This window comes from Gymnoscopelus microlampas (assembly GCF_963454915.1).
Source record: "Gymnoscopelus microlampas genome assembly, chromosome: 20".
Lineage (NCBI taxonomy): Eukaryota > Metazoa > Chordata > Actinopteri > Myctophiformes > Myctophidae > Gymnoscopelus > Gymnoscopelus microlampas.
This window is the reverse complement of record NC_139957.1, coordinates 21271303-21297153: the sequence shown is the minus strand read 5'-3', so window position 1 is coordinate 21297153 and position 25851 is coordinate 21271303. Positions and strand designations below refer to the sequence as shown.

Here is a 25851-nt window from a genome sequence, read left to right as displayed (position 1 = left end):
TTTCTATATCGTCGGTGCTCAAACTTTTTCATATCAAGGACCCCCAAAATGATATGTATTTGGCCGCCGACCCACACCCTCAAAATATTTTGTTCCAGGGACCCCCCAGAAGCAAAGATTTGAGTTAGAAATATTCACTTTAAATATTAATATTCACTCCGCGCTATGAGCTTGTATATCTGCTATTTTTGAATAGCCAAAGTGTAAAATAATGCTTTTTTTTTTTTTTTTTTAGCTCAAATTGAAAAGTGACACAGACGCGTTCCAGGTCTTAAAGGGTTAAACCACTTAAACCACTTGATCTTAAGAGTTGGTTGGAATCAGGAGCATGTAGACAAAGTCCAAAGTAGGAGCTAAGCTGAACCTCGGCGTCCTGCATGAGTCACACAGCAGAGGCCGGGGACAAGAAGAATGGACAGACAAGGGGATGGTGGTGGTAGATAGATAGATAGATAGATAGATGGATGGAGAGATTAAAAGGATGGAGGGGAAGAAAAGGGCCCCCGGGTGGAATTGAGATCGAGGAGCGAAAAAAAATGAATAATGAGGGGGACGGAAGGACGGACAGAGGGATGACAGGAAACGATTTGAGATGACAAGCTGGCGACGATGGATGAACGCAGCGCAGGGTGGGAAGGAGAGATGGAGTGAGAGAGAGAGAGAGAGAGAGAGAGAGAGAGAGAGAGAGAGACTCATGGAGTGGATGGGTTCATTAGCATGGTACAATACACTGCATGGACATTGCACACTGTCGTATTATGGTAACACTCTTAACCCCATTAAGGCCTGAGGCGATTCTTAATTTTTTTTTAAATCCTAACAGTTTTTGGAAAAATAATGTTTTCAAGATTTTTCGAAAATAGCAGATCTACAAGCTCATAGCGCGGCACTCGGTGCCGCGCTATGAGCTTGTATATCTGCTATTTTTGAATAGCCAAATAAATCTAAAGTGACACTGATGCGTTCCAGGTATCAATGGGTTAAGTGTTCATTTAACTCGGAAGAGAGTGTACGATAAAAGGCAGCCTCCGCACACTCAAAGCCAGTGGTGGAAAAAAAGTACTCACATTTTGTACTTAAGTAAAAGTATCAATACTGCAATCTAGAAATACTCTGTTCCAAGTAAAAGTCCAGAATTAAAAAATGGACTTGATTAAAGGCACAGAAGTATTGGCATCAAAATGTACTGAAGGTGCCAAAAGTAAAAGTACTAAAATGTTTGAAAATCACAAGCTCGCGACGTGCTGAGAGCTTGTAGATAGGCTATTTTCAAATAGCCTAGGTATAAAATAGGGCTGAAGTGGTTAATGTATGTTTTATAATATATGTTGTATCTGCAAAGTAACTAGTAGCCAAAGTTTTCAAATAATTGAAGTGGAGTAAAAGTACAATATTTGAGTAGAAGGAGTAGAAGTAAAATTATTGGAAATTGGGAATACTCAAGTAAAGTACAAATACCCCCCCAAAAAAATGACTTAAGTACAGTACTAAGTACATGTACTTAGTTACTTTACACCCCTGCTCAAAGCTATGCGAAAACTGTTTTAAAAAATGATCTTTTGTAGTAAGATTTGGGTCATAGACCTTCTTCTGATGCCCGGAGGACTGTGACCAAAAGCTTGCTATAAAAACAGATTTTTGCACAGCTTTGAGTGTGTGGAGGAGGCTGACCTTTTTTTTTATTGTTCATTTGATTTCCTTTTTGGCTCCAGCACCTCACCCGAGTCCGGCAGATGATCGGAGGTTTTACTCGCTGTCAACTCCGAGAGTGTACAAAATGTAACCAAATCAACCCTTTACGGCAGTGGTTCTCAAACTTTTTCGTGCCAAGGACCCCCAAATAGACACATTTTAGACCGCGGACCCCCATTTGAAAAGATAAGCCAGGGACCCCCATAAGAGAAGGTTTTTACGGCTCTCTAGCAGTGATTCTCAACCATTTTAATTTCAAGGACCCCCAGTTTGACATGCATTAGGCTACGGACCCCCATTTAATGGCATGTATGTCTCTGGGACCCCAATTCATATTGTAAAATCAATGTTAATGTAACTCTGAGAGTGTACAAGTGGAACCAAATGGACCCGTTAGGGTCCATTTGGTTCCATTTGTACACTCTCAGAGTTACAGACCCATAAGGGTCCATTTGGTCCCTGTCCATCATTTAGCTGGGTACCCCCTGGAACCCCCTCAAGTACCCCTGGGGGTCCCCGGACCCCACTTTGAGAACCAATGCTTTACGGATTCCTTTTGGTTACATCTGTGTGCGCTCTCTCTGAGGTACTAAATGGATACATTTAACACAGAGTTTTTTTGTTTTTTTTACTGTGTACAGTCGTAACGCGGTATCGCCGTAAATCCTCAATTAAGCATCGACTCCTGTTAATAGACCGTTCTCGTGTGTGTGTGTGTGTGTACTGTGTGTTTTGTGAGAGAGTGATGCACTGTGGGATGTAGTCTCCTTGTAAAAGCCGAGTGGTGCTAAGCGTGTGTGTGCTGTTAGTGGGTTTCAGAGAGAGGGAGGGGGGTGAGCGAGGCCCAGCCAGCATGACTCCCATCATCCGCTTAAGGTTCTTTAATTCAATCCAGCTCACTTTCTCCTTAACCCACTGATACCTGGAACGCATCTGTGTCACTTTAGATGTCTTTGGCTATTCAAAAATAGCAGATCTACAAGCTCATAGCGCGGCACCGAGTGCCGCGCTATGAGCTTGTAGATCTGCTATTTTTGAAAAATCTTGAAAACATTTTTTTTAGATTTTTTTTTTCCAAAAAATGTTATGATGTAGATTTCTTTTTTAAAGAATCAACTCAGGTCTTAATGGGTTAATTCACTTTCTCCCGACACTAACTGGGTTCACCTGGCCGCCAGTCCCGACGCTCGGAGACACACGCGCGCGCGCCCACACTGTCAGCCAGGAGCCAGTAGCAGGTAGCATGAGTTTTTTGGAGATGAAATGTATTTAAAGAATACTCAAATGGTAGTTATTGTCAGTTGTGTGGTGGTTCTGGGAAATTGACTGTATAGAGTCATCTTTAGATGTTGATAGGGCGGTGGTGGTGGTTGTGGTGGTGTGGGGGGGGGGGGGGGGGGGGGGTGGGGGGTGACATGGGAAGGTGACAACAAGTGACCCCAATTACGCACCTGTTCCAGGTGTGTGCGTGTCGTCGTCAAGAACGTATAACGAGTTCCCTGCTGTGTCGCCTGTGTGGTTCCTTAGAACAGATGACAATTATCGCGTCGGGAGATGACAGCAGATTAAGATGGCGATCATAAGACAAGTATGCTGCTTTTTATCCAACTTCCTGGTTCCTGGTTATATCGTGTGGTTCCTTAGAACAGATGACAATTATCGCGTCGGGAGATGACAGCAGATTAAGCCGTCGATCATAAGACAAGTATGCTGCCTTTTATTCAACTTCCTGGTTCCCAGTTATATTTTGTTCTCGCGGTCCAGCGAATACAATGCTGACTCTCGCACAGGCGAGTGTGTGTGTGTGTGTGTGTGTGGGCGTGCTCAACAAACTCACACACATAAATTCATCACACTCTTTTTTTATCTCCTCTCGCTCTCTGTCTGTCTCTGTCTGTCTCTGTCTGTCTGTCTCTCTCACTCTCCTCTCCAACGTCTTGCTTATGCACACCTCACGTGATGCAGCCATCAAGTGTTGCATCTGCTGGCATGGGATTGTGTGTTTGTGGGTACACACACACACACACACACACACACACACACACACACACACACACACACACACACACACACACACACACACACACACACAGAGTGGTGGAAAAAGTACTCAAATGTTTTACTTAAGTAAAAGTATCAATACCGCAATGTAGAAGTACTCTGTTACAAGTAATAGTCAGGAATTAAAAATGTACTTGAGTAAAAGTACCAAAGTATTGGTATCAAAATGTACTTAAAGTACCAAAAGTAAAAGTACTGAAATGTTTGAAAATAGCAGATCTACAAGCTCATCATCGCGACGCATTGTGAGCTTGTAGATCTGCTATTTTCAAATAGCCTATGTATAAAATAGGGCTTAAGTGGTTAATATGTGTTTTATAATGTAATCATTTATATCTGAAAAGTAACTAGTAACTAAAGTTTTCAAATACATGTAGTGGAGTGAAAGTACAATATTTGGATCCGAAATGTAGTGGAGTAGAAGAAAAAGTATTGGAAATTGGAAATACTCAAGTAAAGTACAAATACCTCAAAATTGTACTTAAGTAAATGTACTTAGTTACTTTACACCACTGCACACACACACACACACACACACACACACACACACACACGTACGTTGTCTGTATGTATGTGTCATCCTTCTTCCACGAAGGTCCCTGTAGAAACCACGCGGTTGTACGATCATACGTAGGTAAGCCATTGTCATGTGAGTTTAGCTTCCTGTAAAGTCATAACGTTTATGTCATTGTCTTCTGTGGAAGAGATCTATAGATAAGAGAGAGAAAGAGAGGCGTGGCAGGGGGGCGGGGAGCACACGTGCACTGGAAATATATATACTGTACATGACAATACATGTGTGTGTGCAGTGGTGGAAAAAGTCATCAAATTCTTTACTTAAGTAAAAGCACCAATATCTGCAATATAAAAATACTCTGTTACAAGTAAAAGTCCAGAATTCCAAATTTACTTGAGTAAAAGTACAAAAGTATTGGCATCAGAATGTACTTAAAGTATCAAAAGTAAAAGTACTAAATATTTGAAAATAGCAGATCTACAAGTTCACAACGCGTCGCGCTGCGACGCGTTGTGAACTTGTAGATCTGCTATTTTCAAATAGACTAGGTATAGAATAGGGCTAAAGTGGTTAATGTATGTTTTATAATGTAATAATTTCTATCTTAAAAGTAACTAGTAACTAAAGTTTTCAAATAATTGTAGTGGAGTAAAAGTACAATATTTGCCTCTGAGATGTAGTGGAGTAGAAGTAAAAGTATTGGAAATTGGAAATACTCAAGTAAAGTAGAAATACCTCAAAATTGTACTTAAGTACAGTACTTGAGTAAATGTACTTAGTTACTTTCCACCACTGTGTGTGTGTGTGTGTGTGTGTGTGTGTGTGTGTGTGTGTGTGTGTGTGTGTGTGTGTGTGTGTGTGTGTGTGTTCCTCTGGTACTATGGCTGCCAGATGGATCATAATGGTCCCTTCTTTAAGCACTACCACAACACACGCACACACACACACACACCCATACAACACACACCATGACTCATTGGCCACCAGTGAGGTCATCATAATGGCAGTCATGTGACAATGAAAAATGTATACAGCAGGAGGAACACGAGATGAAAGAGGGATGGGGGGGGGGGGGTGGGGGTAGGTTCCAATCATAGGGAACTTGAAATCTCTGACACACGCACGCACACACTACTACTACTCTCTGAGACAAACACGGTACACACACACACTACTACTGTTTCACACACATACACAGTTCTCTCTCTCTCTCTCTCTCTCTCTCTCTCTCTCTCTCTCTCTCTCTCTCTCTCTCTCTCTCTCTCTCTCTCTCTCTCTCTCTCTCTCTCTCTCTCTCTCTCTCTCTCTCTCTCTCTCTCTCACACACACACAAAGCCTGATGGGGGGGGCTAAGAGCCCATTCTGCGACTGGCCTATAAAATATGAATGATAACGTGGTATATTTTTATCAGACAGCCTAAGGACATGTATGAAGTGGAGCAGCACAAACGCTCCATTTCCATTTGCCTTAGCGCTCGTTCCTCCTGCAATGCACGGAGGAAGTGTCTACACATGCTCTTCCTGCATATGGTCGGTTTTAACGATTCCGGTTCCTTTACAATCCCCTCTTATAGAGCGCCAAAGTCTGACGTAATTTACACATCCTAGGTTTGTCCACCTGGTTCGTGGTTTTCCACCCCCATTCTGAATCCCCATAGACGTCTTTAATATCGCGTCAAATAAGAACTGTGTTCCAAAAATAAACGAATGACCCCGGCGGTTTGACTCTTACGGATATGAAGCATCAACTGACGGTGAGAAAACGCTAATGTTACTTCCGCCGAATTAGTAAAATGTTCGTCAGAAACGGACTGTATCAAATATAAGTGACTGACTATCATAAACGATACAGAGCCTCCTCCCTGACAATATCGCCGGGACAGTTTGTTTATTGTTGGACCACAATTCTTATACGAGACGATTCTATGATGACCCAATGTTATTCTCCATAGCGAAATTACTTTACGAACCTGGGGATGAACGAGTGACGTCAGGACTTCTGTACTCTATTGGTCATACATACAGTATTGCATACTATTGTAGTGGTTCTCAAAGTGTGTGTTACTGATCCGAGTGGACCCTTACGGAGTTATGGTGGTGTAAGCACTTAAACCATTATTTTATATAGCAGATAATAGCAGATCTACAATCGATGTACGCTTAATTGCGTAGCCTATATGCACTTGAAGCCACATAAAGCTTATAAAGTAATTGCCTCACCCGTTCGTTCACGTTCACGGTCACACAGAAGCAAAACCGTGTGCGTGTGTGTGTGTGTGTGCGCGCAGTTGAAAGCGGCCAATCAGAGGCAGGTGGGGCGTTTCTAAGGGCGGCTCTTGGCAGAGCATCGTCGTAGATCAGGGGTCTTCAACAGGGGGTCCGGGACCCCTAGGGGGTCCTCAGAGCTACTATAGGGGGTCCGCCAAATCTTTGTGCGATAGGATTTCGTTTTTTTACATTAACCACTTGAACCCTAGAATTCCTTTTCTGAGGGGAACATTAGCCGAAAATAGCCGATCTGCAAGCTCTCAACGCCTCGCAGCGCGAGGCGTTGAGAGCTTGTAGATCGGCTATTTTTGGCAAAGAGGCTATAGGTGTAGAGGGGAAAAAGAGCAGACTAAGTAAAAAAATACTTTAATCTGAAACACAATTTCATACGATATAGAGTAGGGGGTCCCTGCTTCACCTCTCTCTCAGCTAGGGGGTCCTTGGCCTGAAAACATTGAAGACCCCTGTCGTAGATTGTATATATGCGATCGTACGCATGCTGTGCACGTGTGGGGGAAGTCTCTGAGGGTTGTTCCTCAAGTCTTCTTTCACACATACATACATGCGATTTTGTACATTGTGGTCCCATGCGGTTTTGTAAACTACTAGAGACCTACAATATAGGCTATATACTATTATTCCTCAGATACAAACCCAGGTCAGGTACAGGGGTGACTTGCTCTGCGTTGGCCTGGTTGGTCATCATTGGGTTTTCACTCTGCTGGTGGGTTATGGGCGATACGATGGGGTATAATGTTCATTTGGGTAAAATGCCTATTTTTCATGTCGGTGATGGTGTTCTGCAGCCTCGCCGTTCTCAGGTTTCTGAAACGGCCCATGCCAGGGGAGATGGGGAGGGAGAGGGACAACAGCACGAAGAGGAGAGCGTGCATTATCATCCGTCTGATCGTGGTGTCATTTGTGGGAGCTGTCTTTAGTTGGTGCTTTATGGAAATATCAGTTGCTCAAGGCCTCTTATTGGATGTCATGGGTTTAGTTGGAGATATGTACACACACACACACACACACACACACACATACGCGTGCGATGAACCCACAAATCACACACACATAATGTCGGCGCGTCGCGGACAGGCAGCGAAGACACACACACACTGTTGCGCTCTGCTCCATTGTATCACTGAGTAAACAACACGCTAACGCTGTTAGCACCGAGAGCTAACGCGATGGCATGCCTTTATGTCCGCGCGAGTTTGAGTTGCTGCTGCCGTAACAAGGTAGTGCGTCCAGCGTGTGCGTTAGAGCGTTTCCGGTTAAAGATGTTGCGTAATCATGTAGTGCAATCAAATATGGGGCCAAAAAAAAACATACAAATGTACGCTGAACAATTAAAAGTAGACCTTCCAAAGGCAACAGGCAGGATTTATTCTTAGGCTAAATGTGTAGGAAATTGGACACGTGGTCCGCTAGAACAGTGGTTTTCAACCAGTGGTCCGGGGACCACCAGTGGTCCTTGAGAGAGTACCAGGGGGTCCCCAGCGAAATGAGTTCATAGCATCACAATAATTGTTTAACCACTTAGCTTAGGCTATTCAAAAATAGCAGATATACAAGCTTATAGCGCGGCACCGAGTGCCGCGCTATAAGCTTGTAGATCTGCTATTTTTGAAAAACCTTGAAAAAGTGTGCATATCTTTGAATATTTATATTTTTCTAAAGCAAAAATAAACTGATATCTTTGCTTTTGGCGGTCCCTGGCACAAAACATTTTCAAGTGGTGGTCAGCAGCCAAATGTATAACAATTTAGGGGTCCTTGGCATGAAAAAGGTTGAAAACCACTGGTATAAATAGATAGTCCCATAAATTCCTAAATTGATGATCAAGCCAACTACCGTATGTTGTGATTGTGTTCTACTGAGTGAAGACCCACGCGTTGCTCCCCTTCACACCAACGGGTGACGTCACGCTCCCTTCGTCCATATTTGTTTTTTTGTGCATGGAGGAAGTCTGTTCATGCTGTTCATGCATGCCATGCATGCATGGAGGACGTTTCTGCTGTGTCACAGCCTGTATGCCTCTCTCTTGTGGTTGCAGTGGCTAGTGTATTTTACTTTTTTTTTTTACCTGTGTGCTTGCATGCCTTTTTGAATGTGTATAGATACGCATCTGTTTGCGGAGGTCTTTTGTGTGGGGAGGATGTGTGTGTGTGTGTGTGTGTGTGTGTGTGTGTGTGTGTGCATCCTTAGACGTGTCTGGGGAATTTTTGTCAAGAGGTTCACATGCAGCACTGAGTTAATACAGCTGCCAAGTACACACACACACACACACACACACACACACACACACACACACACACACACACACACACACACACACACACACACACACACACACACACACACACACACACACAGTGAGACTGCAGGGGAAATGTTTGCTGTAGGAGTCCTGATAGGAAGCTGCTCCCAGAATGCTGCGGTGCACGAAGGGCTGAGGGATGCATGCAGGTTTTCCTCTGTCTTGCTCTCCTCGCTTTTGTTAACTGCCTCTCACATTTACACACACACACACACACACACACACACACACACACACACACACACACACACACACACACACGCTGTAGGTCATTAAATCACTAGCCCTTGTGTGGAAGTGCACATTTGGCTTTGTGTGTGTGTGTGTGTGTGTGTGTGTGTGTGCGCGGCGAGCGAGACAGCATATGAGAGAGTGCCTGCTATAGTGTGAGCGCGTGCACACACAGCCTGCTGTGTGTGTGTGTGTGTGTCCAGCAAAGGGGGGGGGGAGTAAAAATGACAGGAAAAGGAAGGCAAGTGAGAGAGCAAGGAAAGCGCAAGGCCCTCACTTCAGAAAAAGCGTGACAGCTTGACAGGTCTGCTGAGACCTGGAAAAAAACAAACATACAGAGAGAGAGAGAGAGAGAGAAAGAGGGAACGGGTGAAAGAGAACAATAGAATTGGAGAGAGAGAAATGCAGAAGAGAGAAAAGTTGCGAAAAGAGAGGGAAATGGAATAAACGATAGGTGTGTGTAGCAACCAAAGGAGAACAAACAAGAATGAGAGAGAGAGATGAGGAAAAACATGTCATTGTCTCTGCCAGGCCAAGACTATGTTTTGCACCCTGTCCGTCTGTGGACCGCTAATCTCTGGATCGCAGCGAAACGGTGCACACGCACTCCCTGGATGCCAGAGCAGAACCTCTGCCCCAAATTGTTCACATGGGCCTGTTGTAGCGCCACCAGGAGGCCGATTTTTGCAAAACACATTTTTGGACAGTACACCTACAGATTTTGTCCGAACATCACGCAAATCAGTACACAGTATCTCTATAGTCATTAAACGAAACAGGTCTTGCATCTTGATTGGCTAAGATTGGCTTCCAAAGTTTGCATGAGTGCTGCAACTCCGTTTTGAACAAAAAGCCTTAACCCATTGATACCTGGAATGCATCTGTGTCACTTTAGATGTCTTTGGCTATTCAAAAATAGCAGATATACAAGCTCATAGCGCGGCACCGAGTGCCGCGCTATGAGCTTGTAGATCTGCTATTTTTGAAAAATCATGAAAATTATTTTTTTTATATTTTTTTCCGATTTTTTTTTTAGGATTTAGATTTTTTTAGACGCGGCCTCAGGTCTTAAAGGGTTAAATCATGAACACAGGTTGCAATTTCCGTGACATTTCCCACGAGACCGAGGAAGAAATGCATTTGAAAATGTTCAAATCAGCCTCATGGTGGCGCTATAACAGGCCGATTCGTGTTTTTACCTACAACTGCACCGATCTGTGTAAAACTTTATATGCGCACTTGCCCTGCATTTTTCACATCTGTCTTTTCATAGCGCCACCAGGAGGCCGACTTATGTAAAAATATATATTACTCCTTCAGATTGTATCCAAATTTCACACAAATTGGTACACATGATCTCTATAGTCATGTGATCAAGGAGGATCTGTTTGTTTTTTCATATTCCATCCTGATTGGCTAAGATTGACATCTAAAGTTTGCAGGAGATGCCCGTTTTGAACAAAATGTCGCAAATCATGAATGCAGTGTCCGATTGCAATGAAACTTTGCTCGCACATTCGCACTACATTGAGGAACAAATGCCACCCTTTTAGCATTGCCCTATTATAGCGCCACGAGGAGGCAGATTTTTGCTAAAAACATTTTTTTTATTACTCCTACAAAGTTTGTCCAAACAGCACGCAAATCGGCACACATTATCTCTATAGTCAAGTGATCAAGACGAATCCGTCTGATTTTTCATATTCCATCCTGATTGCGAATTCTGAACATTGCTGGCCCACAATAACCTAGCTGACCTGGCGGAGACCTGTGCTCCGAGGAGCACTTTTTTTGTTAGACTGGGATACCTGGTTGATATTTAACGCATTCTGATGCTTAACTGGGCTGTTGAGAGTGAGACCTTTAACATTCCATGAGATGTAGTTGATTGATTTGGCCTTCATTGCTAGTCATAAGCAAAAACCTGAACATAAAATGCGCATAAATGTGACAGAGAACCCTGAATTTGCCATTGAGTACAATATAGGAATGAGAGCCCATCAAAACACGCTAGTAACATAGCAGATTACAGAAAATACACCGGAGTAGAAAAATGGCAATATCATGCCAAAAGCCTGCAAGTAAAAAAAACAAAAAAAAAAACACCTCCTAACTCCCTATCACTTTTCTTTTTAGAACCAGAGGTGTAGATTGCACTTCCACTTTCCATTTTCACTTTCACATTCTTGGGGGAAATAGCGAAAATAGCAATAACAAGATCCCAACACGTTGCAGTGCATTAGGATCTTGTAGATTAGATATTGTTGCGACTTTTGCACGACACTGTTGTACAACGTAGTAGGGCATTAATTTACAAAAGAATAAAATTGAAAGTTTAACCCATTAATACCTGGAACGCATCTGTGTCACTTTAGATGTCTTTTGCTATTCAAAAATATCAGATCTACAAGCTCGTAGCGCGGCACCGAGTGCCGCGCTACGAGCTTGTAGATCTGATATTTTTGAAAAATCGTGAAAAAATATTTTTTTGATTTTTTTTTTTTTCAAAAAACTTTCAGGATTTAGAAAATTCTTAGAAGCAGCCTCAGGTCTTAAAGGGTTAAGTATGGAGATACAAGGTTTCTGCCCGACAGCGTGCGACGATAGGCTGTCGGTAGGAGCCAAAAAAGATGGAGGGTGAACGAATGCTAGAGGGAGAGAGGGAGGTGGAGGTGGACTGAATGTGTGCTGTTGGGTACAGAAGTAATAGGACGCTTTATTGAGAAGGGAATTGTGAGCGAGTGAGAGTGTAATGTGTGTTCACACTCTGACACAGTGGATTTTGGTAATGCTAGCCGCTGAGCAGCGGTGGAAGAAGTACTCCCACTTTTTTTTTTTACTTAACCCATTCAGACCCGGAATCAGGGTTGCCAGATCTGCCTATCATAATTTCCCCGCAAGATTTTATTTTCAAACGGCTGATGTACATGTTAAAGTACTCATGTGGTCCATAGTCGCTTCTTTTGACCTGGTTGCTCGTTTCTCTCACAGAATCTGGCAACACTGCCCGGAATACCTACACGCTGTTACCTTTCAAGCCGGGAAAGCCTCGTTGTTGCTATATACATTTTGAAACTTTTTCTTAGCTGTGTATAGTTATAGACCCCTTAACAGACGACGTCACACTGATAAGAACCAGTATGCGTGCAGCCAGTATGCGCGCAACGAAACCAGTGGTGGAAAGTAACTAAGTACATTTACTTGAGTACTGTACTTAAGTAACATTTTGAGGTATTTGTACTTTACTTGAGTATTTCCAATTTCCGATACTTTTACTTCTACTCCACTACATCTCAGAGGCAAATATTGTACTTTTACTCCACTACAATTATTTGAAAACTTTAGTTACTAGTTACTTTTCAGATATAAATTATGATATAATGAAACAAACATTAACCACTTCAGCCCTATTTTATACCGGCTATTTGAAAATAGCAGATCTACAAGCTCACAACGCGTCGCATCGCGACGCGTTGTGAGCTTGTAGATCAGCTATTTTCAAATATTTAGTACTTTTACTTTTGGTACTTAAGTACATTTTGATGCCAATACTTTTGTACTTTTACTCAAGTATTTTTTTAATTCTGGACTTTTACTTGTAACAGAGTATTTTTATATTCCAGTATTGGTACTTTTACTTAAGTAAAGAATTTGAGTACTTTTTCCACCACTGAACGAAACCCATTATATCAGGTCTCGTTAGGACGCGTCTCACTAGCCAACACACACAAGAGGGGGTTGGGGTGTGCTGAAACCAGTGCACCCCGAAACAGGTTGGGAATTGATTGCGTGAAACAATCACCTGTGCGTCCAGGCTCAATGTTAGTAAACAAATAATTGGTCTATTGGGGGTCTCTTACCATCGATCAGATTTTTTAAATCTAATTGTCTCCCTGTTTTGCCCTCTACCAGGAAAATTACGGATACATCGAAGCACTGTGGTCCTCAATCAGGACCCCAGGAAGACTAGAGGCTCATTCATATGACTCTAATGGGGATCCTTTAATAAACATAAACATAAACACCTTCTCTCCCAAATAGAGCGACTGCCTATAATGCAGGAGATTCAGCAGTGTTTTAGAAGCATGCTTTGCCTTACACTTGGGCAACCTCAGAATCCTCAAGCCCCTGACCACCAGCCTGTGAACATGGCCCAAGCTGCCGAATATAAAGGCAATGAGCTGACATTAGCCTAGGTGTATAATGGCTTGTACTAATGGTTGGTATTTTACTTGTTTAGTAAGGAAAGCTACAGTACAACTACAGCCAACAAGTACAGCCAACCTCCAATAGGAAAACCTTTCTTCTGTCCTCGTCAATCACAATGACACCTGGTGTATTTGCAGTTATATTTGCGAATACATGGGAGTCATTGGATTGAAACATTTCCGGTTTCACACTAGAGGAATCAAACATGGGTGACACATCTTGGTAATTTCAACAATTATGTCATGTCTAGCTATGTACAGTCCACTATGTACAGTGTAAACATTACAATTGTTTAGTATAACGCACGCACACACACACACACACACACACACACACACACACACACACACACGCTGTTTTTTAGTTCCTGTACGGTACGTAATCAGTTGTGATGTGAATGTGGTAATATGAGAATGGAAATATGTTTTTGTTACGTGTTGGAATCGTTTCAAGCCGAATGTGAACAGGAGATATTTGCTCAGCCATATTCGTAGCACTGGGAATAACTTTTCCATGATGGGCTTGATCAAACTAAGCCTATCTAAACATAATCATTTCAGAAATGGGAAACATTTTATCACCAAATATGGGGTACATACTGTACAAGGAATGTGTTTTGGCGTGTGATGCAGTGACAACACAAGATAAAAATGGTTAGTACCAGTGGTGGAAAAAGTACTCAAATTCTTTACTGAAGTAAAAGTACCAATACTGCAATATAAAACTACTCTGTTACAAGTAAAAGTCCAGAATGAAAAAATTACTTGAGTAGAAGTACAAAAGTATTGGCATCAAAATGTACTTAAAGTACCAAAAGTAAAAGTACTATATATTTGAAAATAGCAGATCTACAAGCTCACAACGCGTTGTGAGCTTGTAGATCTGCTATTTTCAAATAGTCTAGGTATAAAATAGGGCTAAAGTGGTTAATGTATGTTTCGTAATATCATAATTTATATCTGAAAAGTAACTAGTAACTAAAGTTTTCAAGTAATTGTAGTGGAGTAAAAGTACAATATTTGCCTCTGAGATGTAGTGGAGTACAAGTAAAAGTATTGGAAATTGGAAATACTCAAGTAAAGTACAAATACCTCAAAATGTTACTTAAGTACAGTACTTGAGTAAATGTACTTAGTTACATTACACCACTATGTTTAATAAAGTTTTCAATGGCAAGGACAGTGACGAGGAGAAATGGAGACATAATAAAGTGAAAGCACTCGGAGGCCAGCTGGAATGAGTGACAGGGTCGGAAAGAATGAAGGACTGAGAGTGCCGTGGCACAGTTCTGGACATCATCAGAAATGGAGGGAGGGAGGGAGAGCGAGCGAGGGAGGGAGGGGGGAGGAATGAAAGAGTGATAGACTGGTTGAGTGGAGAACAGAGGCTAGGAGAGCAGAGAGAGCGTGAAAGGGGGAGAGAGAGAGAAAGGGAGAGTGAATACCAGCTATTGTCTGGAAAGCCGTAGCAACATGGCCGAGAGAAAGGGGGAGATTTTTGTGTGTGTGCGCGTGCGTGTGTGTGTGCGTGTGTGTGTGCGTGTGCGTGTGTGTGTGTGGTTCAATGAGTTTGGTGCTCTATTCGAGGTGCTGCAAGCCACTGTTGTGCGGTGAATTCTGTACTGGCAGCCTTGCTAGCTACTGGACATGGACTCTTAGTTAGTCTGGCGAAAAAAGCTTAAAATGGGACACTACTTCTTTTCAAGTGTAGACAATTACACTTCCACTGTGGCTTGTAGGGTCAATGGGTAGAGAGAGCAACACGGACACTGCCAGCGTTCGGTGTTTGATTCCCACTGGGGCCACACATAACTGTAAGAAAAAAAAAAAAAAAAAGAATGCACTCATGTAATGCAACTATAAATTGTTTTCTTAGATCTTACTTTTTTCGATTAACCCATTAAGACCTGAGGCCGCTTTTAAACATTTTCTAAATCCTAACAGTTTTTTGGAAAAAAAAATATATATATATATGTTCACGATTTTTCAAAAATAGCAGATCTACAAGCTCGTAGCGCGGCACTCGGTGCCGCGCTACGAGCTTGTATATCTGCTATTTTTGAATAGCCAAAGACATCTAAAGTGACATAGATGCGTTACAGGTATCAATGGGTTAATCAAATAATTGAGAAGTTTTATTTTTTGTATATCAACGAAGATCATCGTCAACCGTTTACTTTAGATCAACTATTTTTGCTTTTTTTTAAATACAGTAAGGTACCTTGGGTGATAATGTCTTCATTATGTTAAGTACAACATTGGGAACATGGAGATATTTGTTCTAAGTTGTGGTGCTTATGCTGTGATATTGAAGTTTCATCGTAAACTAAAACAATGGCTATTTTATCCACTATTTCACTGTGCAGCTGGCAGACACTGTACATTTACCAGCCTCACATCATATTACCATTATGTCCATACTACTGGTGATAGACTGTACATTGTTACAGTACTCGGCCTATATTTATATTTATATCTATTAAGAACTCATACATTATGCAAATCCTGGTCAGTCCAATTGCAGACGGCCAGACCAGACTTTAAGTCTCCTTCTTAGTATCTTATGTATACTTATTTTACATTACTACTTATGATAACAATAATAGTCTTTATTGTCCCCTCGGGGACATTTATCTTCACAGTCTGTTCCAACAGAAAAACACATTACCATATAGCACAAAACAACATAACACCGAGACAAGTGAAGTCCCTTGAAGTTCCCAGTATAAACAGAACCATCATATCAGCGAGGCAGTTTGTTTAGTGCATTCATTTCTTTTGCCATTTCAATCATTGATCATTATCATTTGCTATTGTAAGTGCTAAACGTGTGATGGCTTTATTGTTCATATCAGAAAGTGTGGGTGTGGGAAGTCCGGTGATCTTAGAGGCAATTCCTTTTTTTTTTTTTTTTTTAGACTTGGACAATATTATATAATATATATTCACTATATTATAGTGAAAAAACATGGGGAACGATACAACAGAACCGGTTGAATAATAAGTCATGTATGGATAGATGTAACATGTATGGATAGATGTAATGTTAGATGTAATATTGTTGATCAAAACTGAGTCTATTGTCTAAAGCAGGGGTCTTCAACAGGGGGTCCGGGACCCCTAGGGGGTCCTCAGAGTTACTACAGGGGGTCCGCCAAATCTTTGTGTGATGAGACTTTTTTGTTTACCTTAACCACTTGAACCCTAGCATCCCTTTTCTGAGGAGAACTTTAGCCAAAAATAGCAGATCTACAAGCTCACAACGCCTCATGCTGCGAGCAGACCAAGTAAACAAAAAAAGTTGAATCTAAAACACAGTGTTATACAATATAGAGGGGGTCCCTGCTTCATCTCTCTCTCAGCTAGGGGGTCCTTGGCCTGAAAAGGTTGAAGACCCCTGGTCTAAAGTGAGTCTAAGATACTCGGGTACTCCTGTTTTTATTATTATTAAACTGTAGCATCCCTATTCCGGCCGGGGGTGAACATTCAGCGAATATAGTACATTTTCTGGGTTCTGGTATAGACCCCTGGGGAACTCCAGTCAACAAAGTATATAGGGTTTAAAGTGGTTAGATGCATCTCTCAGCTCTTAGCTGTATCTGTCCTGTGTTTCTGACTGCAGTGCAGCTACAGCATGATAAGTGAATGTCCCTCACAGTATCAATAAAGGTCTGACACTGACTATCATTAATTTTGATATGTTGGAGTTAAAGGTAGGGTAAGTGATTGTCATTGGTTAAAATAAGTGTTAAATAGCTCTATATTCTGATAGTACTCATTGCTATAGAGTGTTTGTTCAGTAAAAGGAGTCTCCTTGTCTCTCCAGCTCTTTATTAAACAGAAAATGCATTTTCGTTTCAGTTTCAGTTTCATTTCCAATTTTATCCAATCAGGATAGAGAACTCAATCAGGATATAGATTAAACAAGTGAAATTGGAAGTGATGACACTAAGAAATGAGCAGGCAAAGTTGGAACTGGAACACTATAAACATTAAGCTTAAAAATGGGTACTTTCTCCTGATTGGCTGAGATTTTGACACCTACCGGAAAATGTATTTTCTGTTTTATTAAAGAGCTGGAGAGACATGGAGACTCCTGTTACTGAACAAACACTCTATAGCAATGATTACTATCAGAATATAGTGCTTTAACCTTTTAACAAAATACTTTTTGTTTTAACCAAAAAATATCACTTACCCTACCTTTAATTCAAGACACACTGAGGAAGGTTGGATGGCCGAAAATATTCTGTGGTGAATGACAAGTAAATCAAGCGAACAGAATTATTTTTCCTAAGTACGACCCATTCTGTAGAGCAGTGGTTCCCAAACCTTTTAGCTCAACCCAAAAGAGAAATGAGATGTTTGCCCGTGAAAATGGCAGATCTACAAGCTCACAACGCGTCGCGCCGTGTTGTTTGTTTGTAGCTCAGCTATTTTCACTACTTCTTAAACGGGTTTATTTTATATATTTTTTATAGAAATTGTTTTGTTGTTTTATTTTATTTATGAACTACTTTTGAAATATGTTGGAATTGTTTTTAATTGATGAAAAGTTGTGATTCTTTTGTTTAAACATTTTTAAAATATTCTGAAATTATATATATTTTTAGAAAAAAAAAAAATATATATATAAAAGGAGACATTTACTCGCGGCCCATAAAAATTGGTCCGCGACCCAAAGATGGGTCCCGACCCACTGTTTAGGAAACGTTCTGCTTCAGGGAAATGTTTTGGTAACCGTTGTATGTGAGTCTGAGTGCATTGGATGTGGAGGTAACATTGCATCTCTCTCCTTCTCTGTAGGACCCTGCTGGCATCTTTGAGTTGGTTGAGCTGGTGGGAAATGGTACCTATGGGCAAGTGTACAAGGTAAGACTAAGACACAGCTGGGTGAAAACCATAACTCTTCAGGAAATGGGGGAAAATAATCTGTGTTCCAATAATAATACATTGTATTCATAACGCACTTCACATTCTCGCAAATCTCTAAGTCCCACAGGGTTTAAAAACATGGCATAAAACAGCAAAGGCAACCAAGGGTCAAATTAAAAACTAGGTCAAATCAGGGCATAGAATGATTAAGAAAAGGCTTTGTTAAAAGGGTAGACGTTTTGTCCGTTTTTAAAAGCATCAGTGGACTGTGGTGCTCTCAGGTGTTCGGGGAGGGCATTTCCGCAGACTTGGGGCAGTAGAGCAGAAGGGCGAGGAGCAGTGGTGGAAAGTAACTAAGTACATTTACTTAAGTACAATTTTTAGGTATTTGTTCTTTAATTGAGTATTTCCAATTTCCAATACTTTTACTTCTACTCCACTACATCTCAGAGGCAAATATTGTACTTTTACTCCACTACATTTACTTTAGTTGCTAGTTACTTTTCAGAAATAAATGATGATATTATGAAACATACATTAACCACTTTAAACCTATTTTATACCTAGACTATTTGAAAATAGCCGATCTACAAGCTCACAACGCGTCGCATCGCGACGCGTTGTGAGCTTGTAGATCTGCTATTTTCAAATATATAGTACTTTTACTTTTGGTACTTTAAGTACATTTTGATGCCAATACTTTTGTACTTCTACTCAAGTAATTTTTTCATTCTGGACTTTTACTTGTAACAGAGTAGTTTTATATTGCAGTATTGGTACTTTTACTTAAGTAAAGAATTTGAGTACTTTTTCCACCACTGGCGAGGAGTTCTTTGAGGTAGGGGCGGGGGGGGGGGGCATTGCCGTGCACGCACTGATGTGTGAGAAGGGAGATCTTGTATTCAGTCATGAAGGAGATGGCGAGGAGCCAGTGAAGTGAACGGAGGATGGGGTGTAACACGGTCGTATTTTCGCACGCTCATCATCAGGATCCTAGCAGCGCCACAGGCTCCAATCTAGTTATTAATTAGTCATACGCTCATGTTAATACTTTTCATTGGTTAAATATTTATGATTAAAAAAAAAAAACTCACGCAGAAGTAACCACCTCGGCGTCAATAGTTTGTTGTTCCTGTCGCTATAGGCGGAAAAAAAATCATCAAAATGTTTCACAAATGGCAAAATAGCAGATGCGTACAAGCTCAAAATGTCTGGTGAGTGACAATGTCGTATGACAAAGTATACTGTAAAATAGGATTTAACCCATTAAGACCGGGGACGCATCTGCGTCTCATTTTAAGATTTCTTTAGGCTATTCAAAAATAGCAGATATACAAGCTCATAGCGCGGCACCGAGTGCCGCGCTACGAGCTTGTAGATCTGCTATTTTTGAAAAATCGTGAAAAAATATTTTTTATATTTTTTTAAAAAATGTTTTAGGATTTAGATTTTTTTAAAAGAATCGCCTCAGGTCTTAATGGGTTAAGTTCTGGCCATTTATGATAACGTTGGTCAATCGTGTCTTATCAATGCTGACTCACTCGTCCTACGTTTGGAATAAAGAATGCACACGTTACACAACATAGAGAAGGAAGAAAAGAGTTGCACAAGTGTGGGAGAAATAGAGCGCGTGTGAACCAGACTTAACTGGAGAGAGGAGAAGCAGGAAACTGGGTCATATTATTAAAAGTGTTTTAAAATACTTTCCCTTCTCGGGGGTGCCCGGTGCCTCCGCCAGTTAGGACTACATGCACTTTTGTGAGTTGCGAGGACCCGAGTTTGAATCCGACTCCCGTCGTGTCCTGCATGTCTCCCTTCTCTCTGTCCTTGTTTTCCTGTCTCTCTACACTCTAGTATCTATACTGTATCATATTTTCTTAAAGGGACTACGCCATGAATTTTAACTTTTCCTTCTTTTTGGTGTGTTTTTGGTCTCCCCTACCTCTCTTCTATCCCCAAAAATACCCCAGTTTGAGCACTCGGGCTTTCACAGCATTTCGTGAAAGCCTCATCCCGTTTTTCAGTTCCAACATATATATATAAAAACAGTTTTTTTTTTTACATTTTCCACACAGAACCAGGAGATAACATGCATACAAACTGTTTCAATAGTGCCACGTGCCAAATCAGGACAATGCGGTATTGCAGGTGAAAGTGCTTCATAAGCCAGAGAGAAGTTAGTTGGAATGAGTATATCTGAGGCTTGGTTTAGGCATAAAACTTTTGAAAAACGTTTGAGGGACATAAACAATATGATATTAAATATATATCTTTTTTTAAATGCATGGTGTAGATCCTTTAAAATAATTCCCTTTCTATCTTAGGCTTCGTCCACACGTACATGGGTATTTTCATAAACGTAGCTTTTTATATGCGTTTTGGGGGGTTCATCCACACGCAAACGCGTTTTTGCTCCATGTAAACGCATCTTTTGGAAAACTCCTGCCACAGTGTAGATTTTTAAAAACTCCGGCTATGTGTTCCCGTGTGGACACGGTAAACGGAGTTTTTGCATGGGTCGTGTAACGTTTAGCCGTTGTCGTGTGGACAGAGAGATTTTTTAAAACAGGGCCGTGTAGACGTGGAGGTTTTCAAAAACGAAAACGAAATATCTGCGTTTATGAAAATACCCGTGTACGTGTGGACGAAGCCTTAACTTCTCTCTTCTCCCCTTATCTCCCCCTCTCCTCCTTTCCTCTACCTCTTCCTTCATTCTTCCCTCTCTCTTTCCCCCTCTCTCTCTCTCTCTCTCTCTTTCTATCTCACTCTGTGAGGGAACATTTATAGCACTTTATCTGACATGCTTCAGTAGGGGACGTGTTTATCCGGGACACAGGAAGTGCTCGTGCCGAGCTGCTTCCTGTCCTGCCATGACATCCAGGGGTGGAAGATGTACTCAGATTTATTTTTACTTAACCCTTTAAGACCTGAGGTTTTTTGAAAGTTTTGAAATTTTGAAACATTTTGAAAAAAATCTAAAACATTTTTTTTCCAAGATTTTTTCAAAAATAGCAGATCTACAAGCTCATAGCGCGGCACTCGGTGCCGCGCTCTGAGCTTGTATATCTGCTATTTTTGAATAGCCAAAGACATCTAAAGTGACACAGATGCGTTCCAGGTATCAATGGGTTAAGTAAAAGTAGCAATTCCACGATGCAGAAATACCCTGTTACAAGTAAAAGGCCTTGTATTACAAATTTGATTTAAGTAAAAGTATTGGCATAAAAATATACTTAAAGTACCAAAAGCACGCAGAATTCTTTTCAAAGTGTGTAACTAACGTTTTTGTAGTGGCGCAAAAAGCACAACGCCTGCCTCCAAAATGCACAGCAGTGGAGCATAAGACGGTATGAAGTAGCAGAAAATGGTACTTCAAAATGTTACTCAAGTACAGTACTTTGAGTAAATGTACTTGGTTACCTTCCACCAGACCAGGGATGACATCACAGGCATCACAGACACTCAGCTGCTTCCTGCTGTCGTTTCAACGTTCTATCTCTCCGTCCAAGTCGCTGTCCCGACGTCCTCCACTGCCCCTCTGTCCTCTGTTCCTCTCTTCCGCTCTTTCTTGTCCTCCCCCTCCATTTTTTCCCCATCCTGTTCCATCCTTCCTTGTCACCGTCCAAATGTTCTTCACTGCAGTGGTTCTCAAACGCTTGTCATGTAAATGACACCCAGACCCCCCATCTGAAAATAACGTATCAAATATTTGTGATATCAAAATGTACCAACAATATTCAAAGAAATTTACATTTGTTTTTCAATACCTTTTTAACCCATTAAGGCCTGAGGTTCCGATTCAGTTTTTTGAAAAAACCTATGTTGCTATATCTCTTTTTTTTCATGTGAAGGACCCCCAACATGATATGTATTTGGCTGCGGACCCCATCTCAAAATACGTTGTTCTAGGGACCCCCCCCCAGAAGCAAAGATTTGAGTTACAAACACTTATATAAAAAATATATATATTCAAAGATTTGCAAAAATGTTCTCCATTTTTCAAAAATAGCAGATCTACAAGCTCATAGCGCGGCACTCGGTGCCGCGCTATGAGCTTGTAGATCTGCTATTTTTGAATACCCAAAGTGTAGTAGCCGATGTATATAGGGTTGTATATAGGGTTAAAGTAGTAACACATTGTGATGCTACAATACATACACAAGCTTTGCTGGGGACCCCCCCCGGAATCCCCGCTGGGGGGAGGGACCCCACTTTGGGAACCACTGCTTTACAGCCCCCTCTATCCTCTGTTCCTCTCTTCCGCCGTTTCTTGTCCACTTCCATCCGTTCTTTTCCATCCTGTTAGCCTTCCTTTCCGAAGGACACCGACTTTCAGCGGTCTGTGGCCCCATGCTTAAATCACTGTGTGTGTGTGTGTGTGTGTGTGTGTGTGTGTGTGTGTGTGTGTGTGTGTGTGTGTGTGTGTGTGTGTGTGTGTGTGTGTGTGTGTGTGTGTGTGTGTGTGTGTGTGTGTGTGTGTGTGTGTGTGTGTGTGTGTGTGTGTCCGTGTCCCTAATGGAGCAGTGAGTGAAGGTCAGGTGGTGATGGAGAGGAGCTGTTCCCTCTCCTCTCCTGATTGGAGCAGATGAAAGGTCAAGCTGAGGTTGGACATGCCTCTCCACGCTCCTAGAAACAATCTTTGACAGCCTCCTGTGTGTGTGTGTGTGTGTGACTGTGTGTGGGTATTGCTGCATATGCTTGTGTCTGTAATTCTCCGTGTGTTGTGTATGTGATAGTATATGCGTGTGTAAAAAGAGGAGAAAACAAGAAAAGTGAAGGAGAAGAGGAGAGTTATGTGTATCCAGTTATTGCTGACTGGGCTGTCTTGGGTGAAAGTCACGGCTCATTTGCTGGCTGACATTCAGCCTGTTCGGCCTCCTATGCGTTATACCCAGACCACAGAATGGCTATAGCAAAACAACAACACCGGCGGCCCCCCTCGGCCGGCCGGGGCTGCGGCCGTCGCGCAGGCTGTCCCAGCACTGGCCTGGGATGAGGACGTGAGTTAGCAGTGGATAAAATGCATTAACCCATTAAGACCTGAGGCCGCTTCTAAACATTTTCAAAATACTAACAGTTTTTCTGAAAAAAATATTTTTTAAAAAATGTCACGATTTTTCAAAAATAGCAGATCTACAAGCTCATAGCGCGGCACTCGGTGCCGCGCTATGAGCTTGTATATCTGCTATTTTTGCCCGCCCCGGTCCCACACACCCCAAGACGAAGCATCCTGCCCCTCAAAATGACACATTTTGAGGGGCAGGTGCTCAAGTAAATTATACTTTTTTTTTGTTTACTTGGTCTGCTCTTTTTTCCCTCTACACCTATACCTATTTGCCAAAAATAGCCGATCTACAAGCCCACAACGTTGTGAGCTTGTAGATCTGCTATTTTTGGCTAAAGTTCTCCTCAGAAAAGGGATGCTAGGTTTCGAGTGGTTATGGTAAAAAGAAAAATCATATCACATAAAGATTTGGCGGACCCCCTATAGTAACTCTGAGGACCCCCTAGGGGTCCCGGACCCCCTGTTGAAGACCCCTGCTGTAAACTGAAAAAAAAAAATCTTTTTTTCCCCTTTTTTTCAAAAGGGCACTTCTGGTCAAGAGGGCAAAGGGCAGGTGCTCTAGCACCACCTAGAGTCTATCTGTGCACGTCCCTGATATTGATTGATTGATTGAATACTTTATGAACAGTTTGAAGTACTGTTATACGATAATGCTGAAAGGCTAACACAAAAAGCCCTGAGGGCTTGTTTCCATTGTGGTCCTGTGTATTCAATTCATTCATACTCACTCAGACATACAACCTCCTTCTGGGTTTGGTCATCAGCTTGATGACAATAGAGCATTCACATTGGTGTCCTTTTTGCGCCCTACCCCACAAACTACCTCCATAGAGCGAGCCTGTATTGTTGAGCCCATTGGTTGAGCCATGAACCTGTGGGGCCAAGCCTGCAGCACCAGAGTTTCCCACTTGTCAACTTTTTCTTCAAAAATTGGGTGCTTGGTGGACCCTCCAGAAAAACGCGGGCAAAAATCCTTGATTATGCGGCCTAAAACTCTTGATTATGCGGCCTAAAACTCTTGATTATGCGGGCTAAAACTCTTGATTATGCGGGCTAAAACTCTTGATTATGCGGGCTAAAATCCTTGATTTATCATTTTGCGACGAAATATGCGTTTTTTTATGCGGTGAAATTGCGGGAAGTTGCGAAATATGCGGAAAGTTGTGAAATATGCGGCAATATGCAAAATATGTTAAAAGTTGCGAAATATGCGGAAATATGCGATTCGATGTGCATATTATGCGATGCGATGCCGCCTTTTTTTTAAACGTTACCCCCGCATAATTATGCACCATTTTGCTGATTATGCGGTAAATTCTGCGATCGCATAAATGCATTTTTCTGGAGGGTCTAGCTTGGTGGGCTCTGGTGTGAGGTCACGCACAATCTTATGTGCACACACACACACACACACACACACACACACACACACACACACACACACACACACACACACACACACACACACACACACACACACACACACACACACACACACACACACACACACACACACACACACACACACACTCTGTCTGTGTAATTGTCTGCAGTGCTAAACTTGCAGTGCTGCTAGGCATAGTAGGCTACTGGTCACAAAAATAAAAAAAAACTTAAAATTGCAAGGTGTTGTGTTAGGAGTGTTTTGGCATCAATTTTTGTCTAATGTCACAAATACAAACAATACAACTCTCACGTTGTTTACCAGCATTCAGAAGTCATTATGAATCCTCAGCATTTGACCGGCATAATGTCTTTGTCTGGTCACAGACAAAGCGATGACCATGACACAGTTGACATTGCTAACATCCCCCACGGGGCACAGAACAATACCACAGAATACGGAAATGCAAATATTATCATGGAAGCTCTGCATCATGCCAACAGCTTGCTATGTCTTCTCTCATTTTCCCTCCGTGTGTGTGTGTGAGTGTGAGTGTGTGTGTGTGTGTGTGTTCACACCACGTGTTCATATTGTGTATTACTACTGTACATTCATTCTATTATATACAAATACAGTAGGCCCCTACATTGCCTTCTGCAACTGCAGTGCTTATTCGGTGAACGCCTTTTGAACCCAGAGGGGTGTGTGTGTGTGTGTGTGTGTGTGTGTGTGTGTGTGTGTGTGTGTGTGTGTGTGTGTGTGTGTGTGTGTGTGTGTGTGTGTGTGTGTGTGTGTGTGTGTGTGTGTGTGTGTGTGTGTGTGTGTGTGTGTGTGTGTGTGTGTGTGTGATAGGAATGGTCGGTGCAGTTTTTTTATGATATTGGTGATAGCAGTAATGTTGCCCCATAGCTCTGCAGTGGGCCTGTGTCTGGGAGACGGCGATAACGGGGTTAATCAACGATTCTGTTACCCCATCTAGTTAAATGTTACAGACCTCTCTCTCTTTCTCTCACGCACACGCACACACACACACACACACACGCATGCGCACGCACACACCGTCTTGAAAAGTTGTATCTCACTCGTGCGCACACACACACACACACACTCACACTCACACTCACACTCACACTCACACTCACACTCACACTCACACTCACACACACACTCACACTCACACACACACACACTCACACTCACACTCACACACCACACCTTGGGAACAAAATC

General features: G+C 41.9%; 1 protein-coding gene across 1 annotated transcript in view; it reads left to right on the top strand.

Moving 5' to 3' along the window:
- The window catches only part of tnika (TRAF2 and NCK interacting kinase a), a 119658-nt gene that overhangs the window by 2287 nt on the left and 91520 nt on the right, over window positions 1–25851 (top strand). Inside the window, exon 2 of the mRNA XM_084044844.1 lies at window positions 18104–18169. Coding sequence (XP_083900970.1) covers window positions 18104–18169 — 66 coding nt within the window. The remainder of the gene's footprint in view (window positions 1–18103; window positions 18170–25851) is intronic.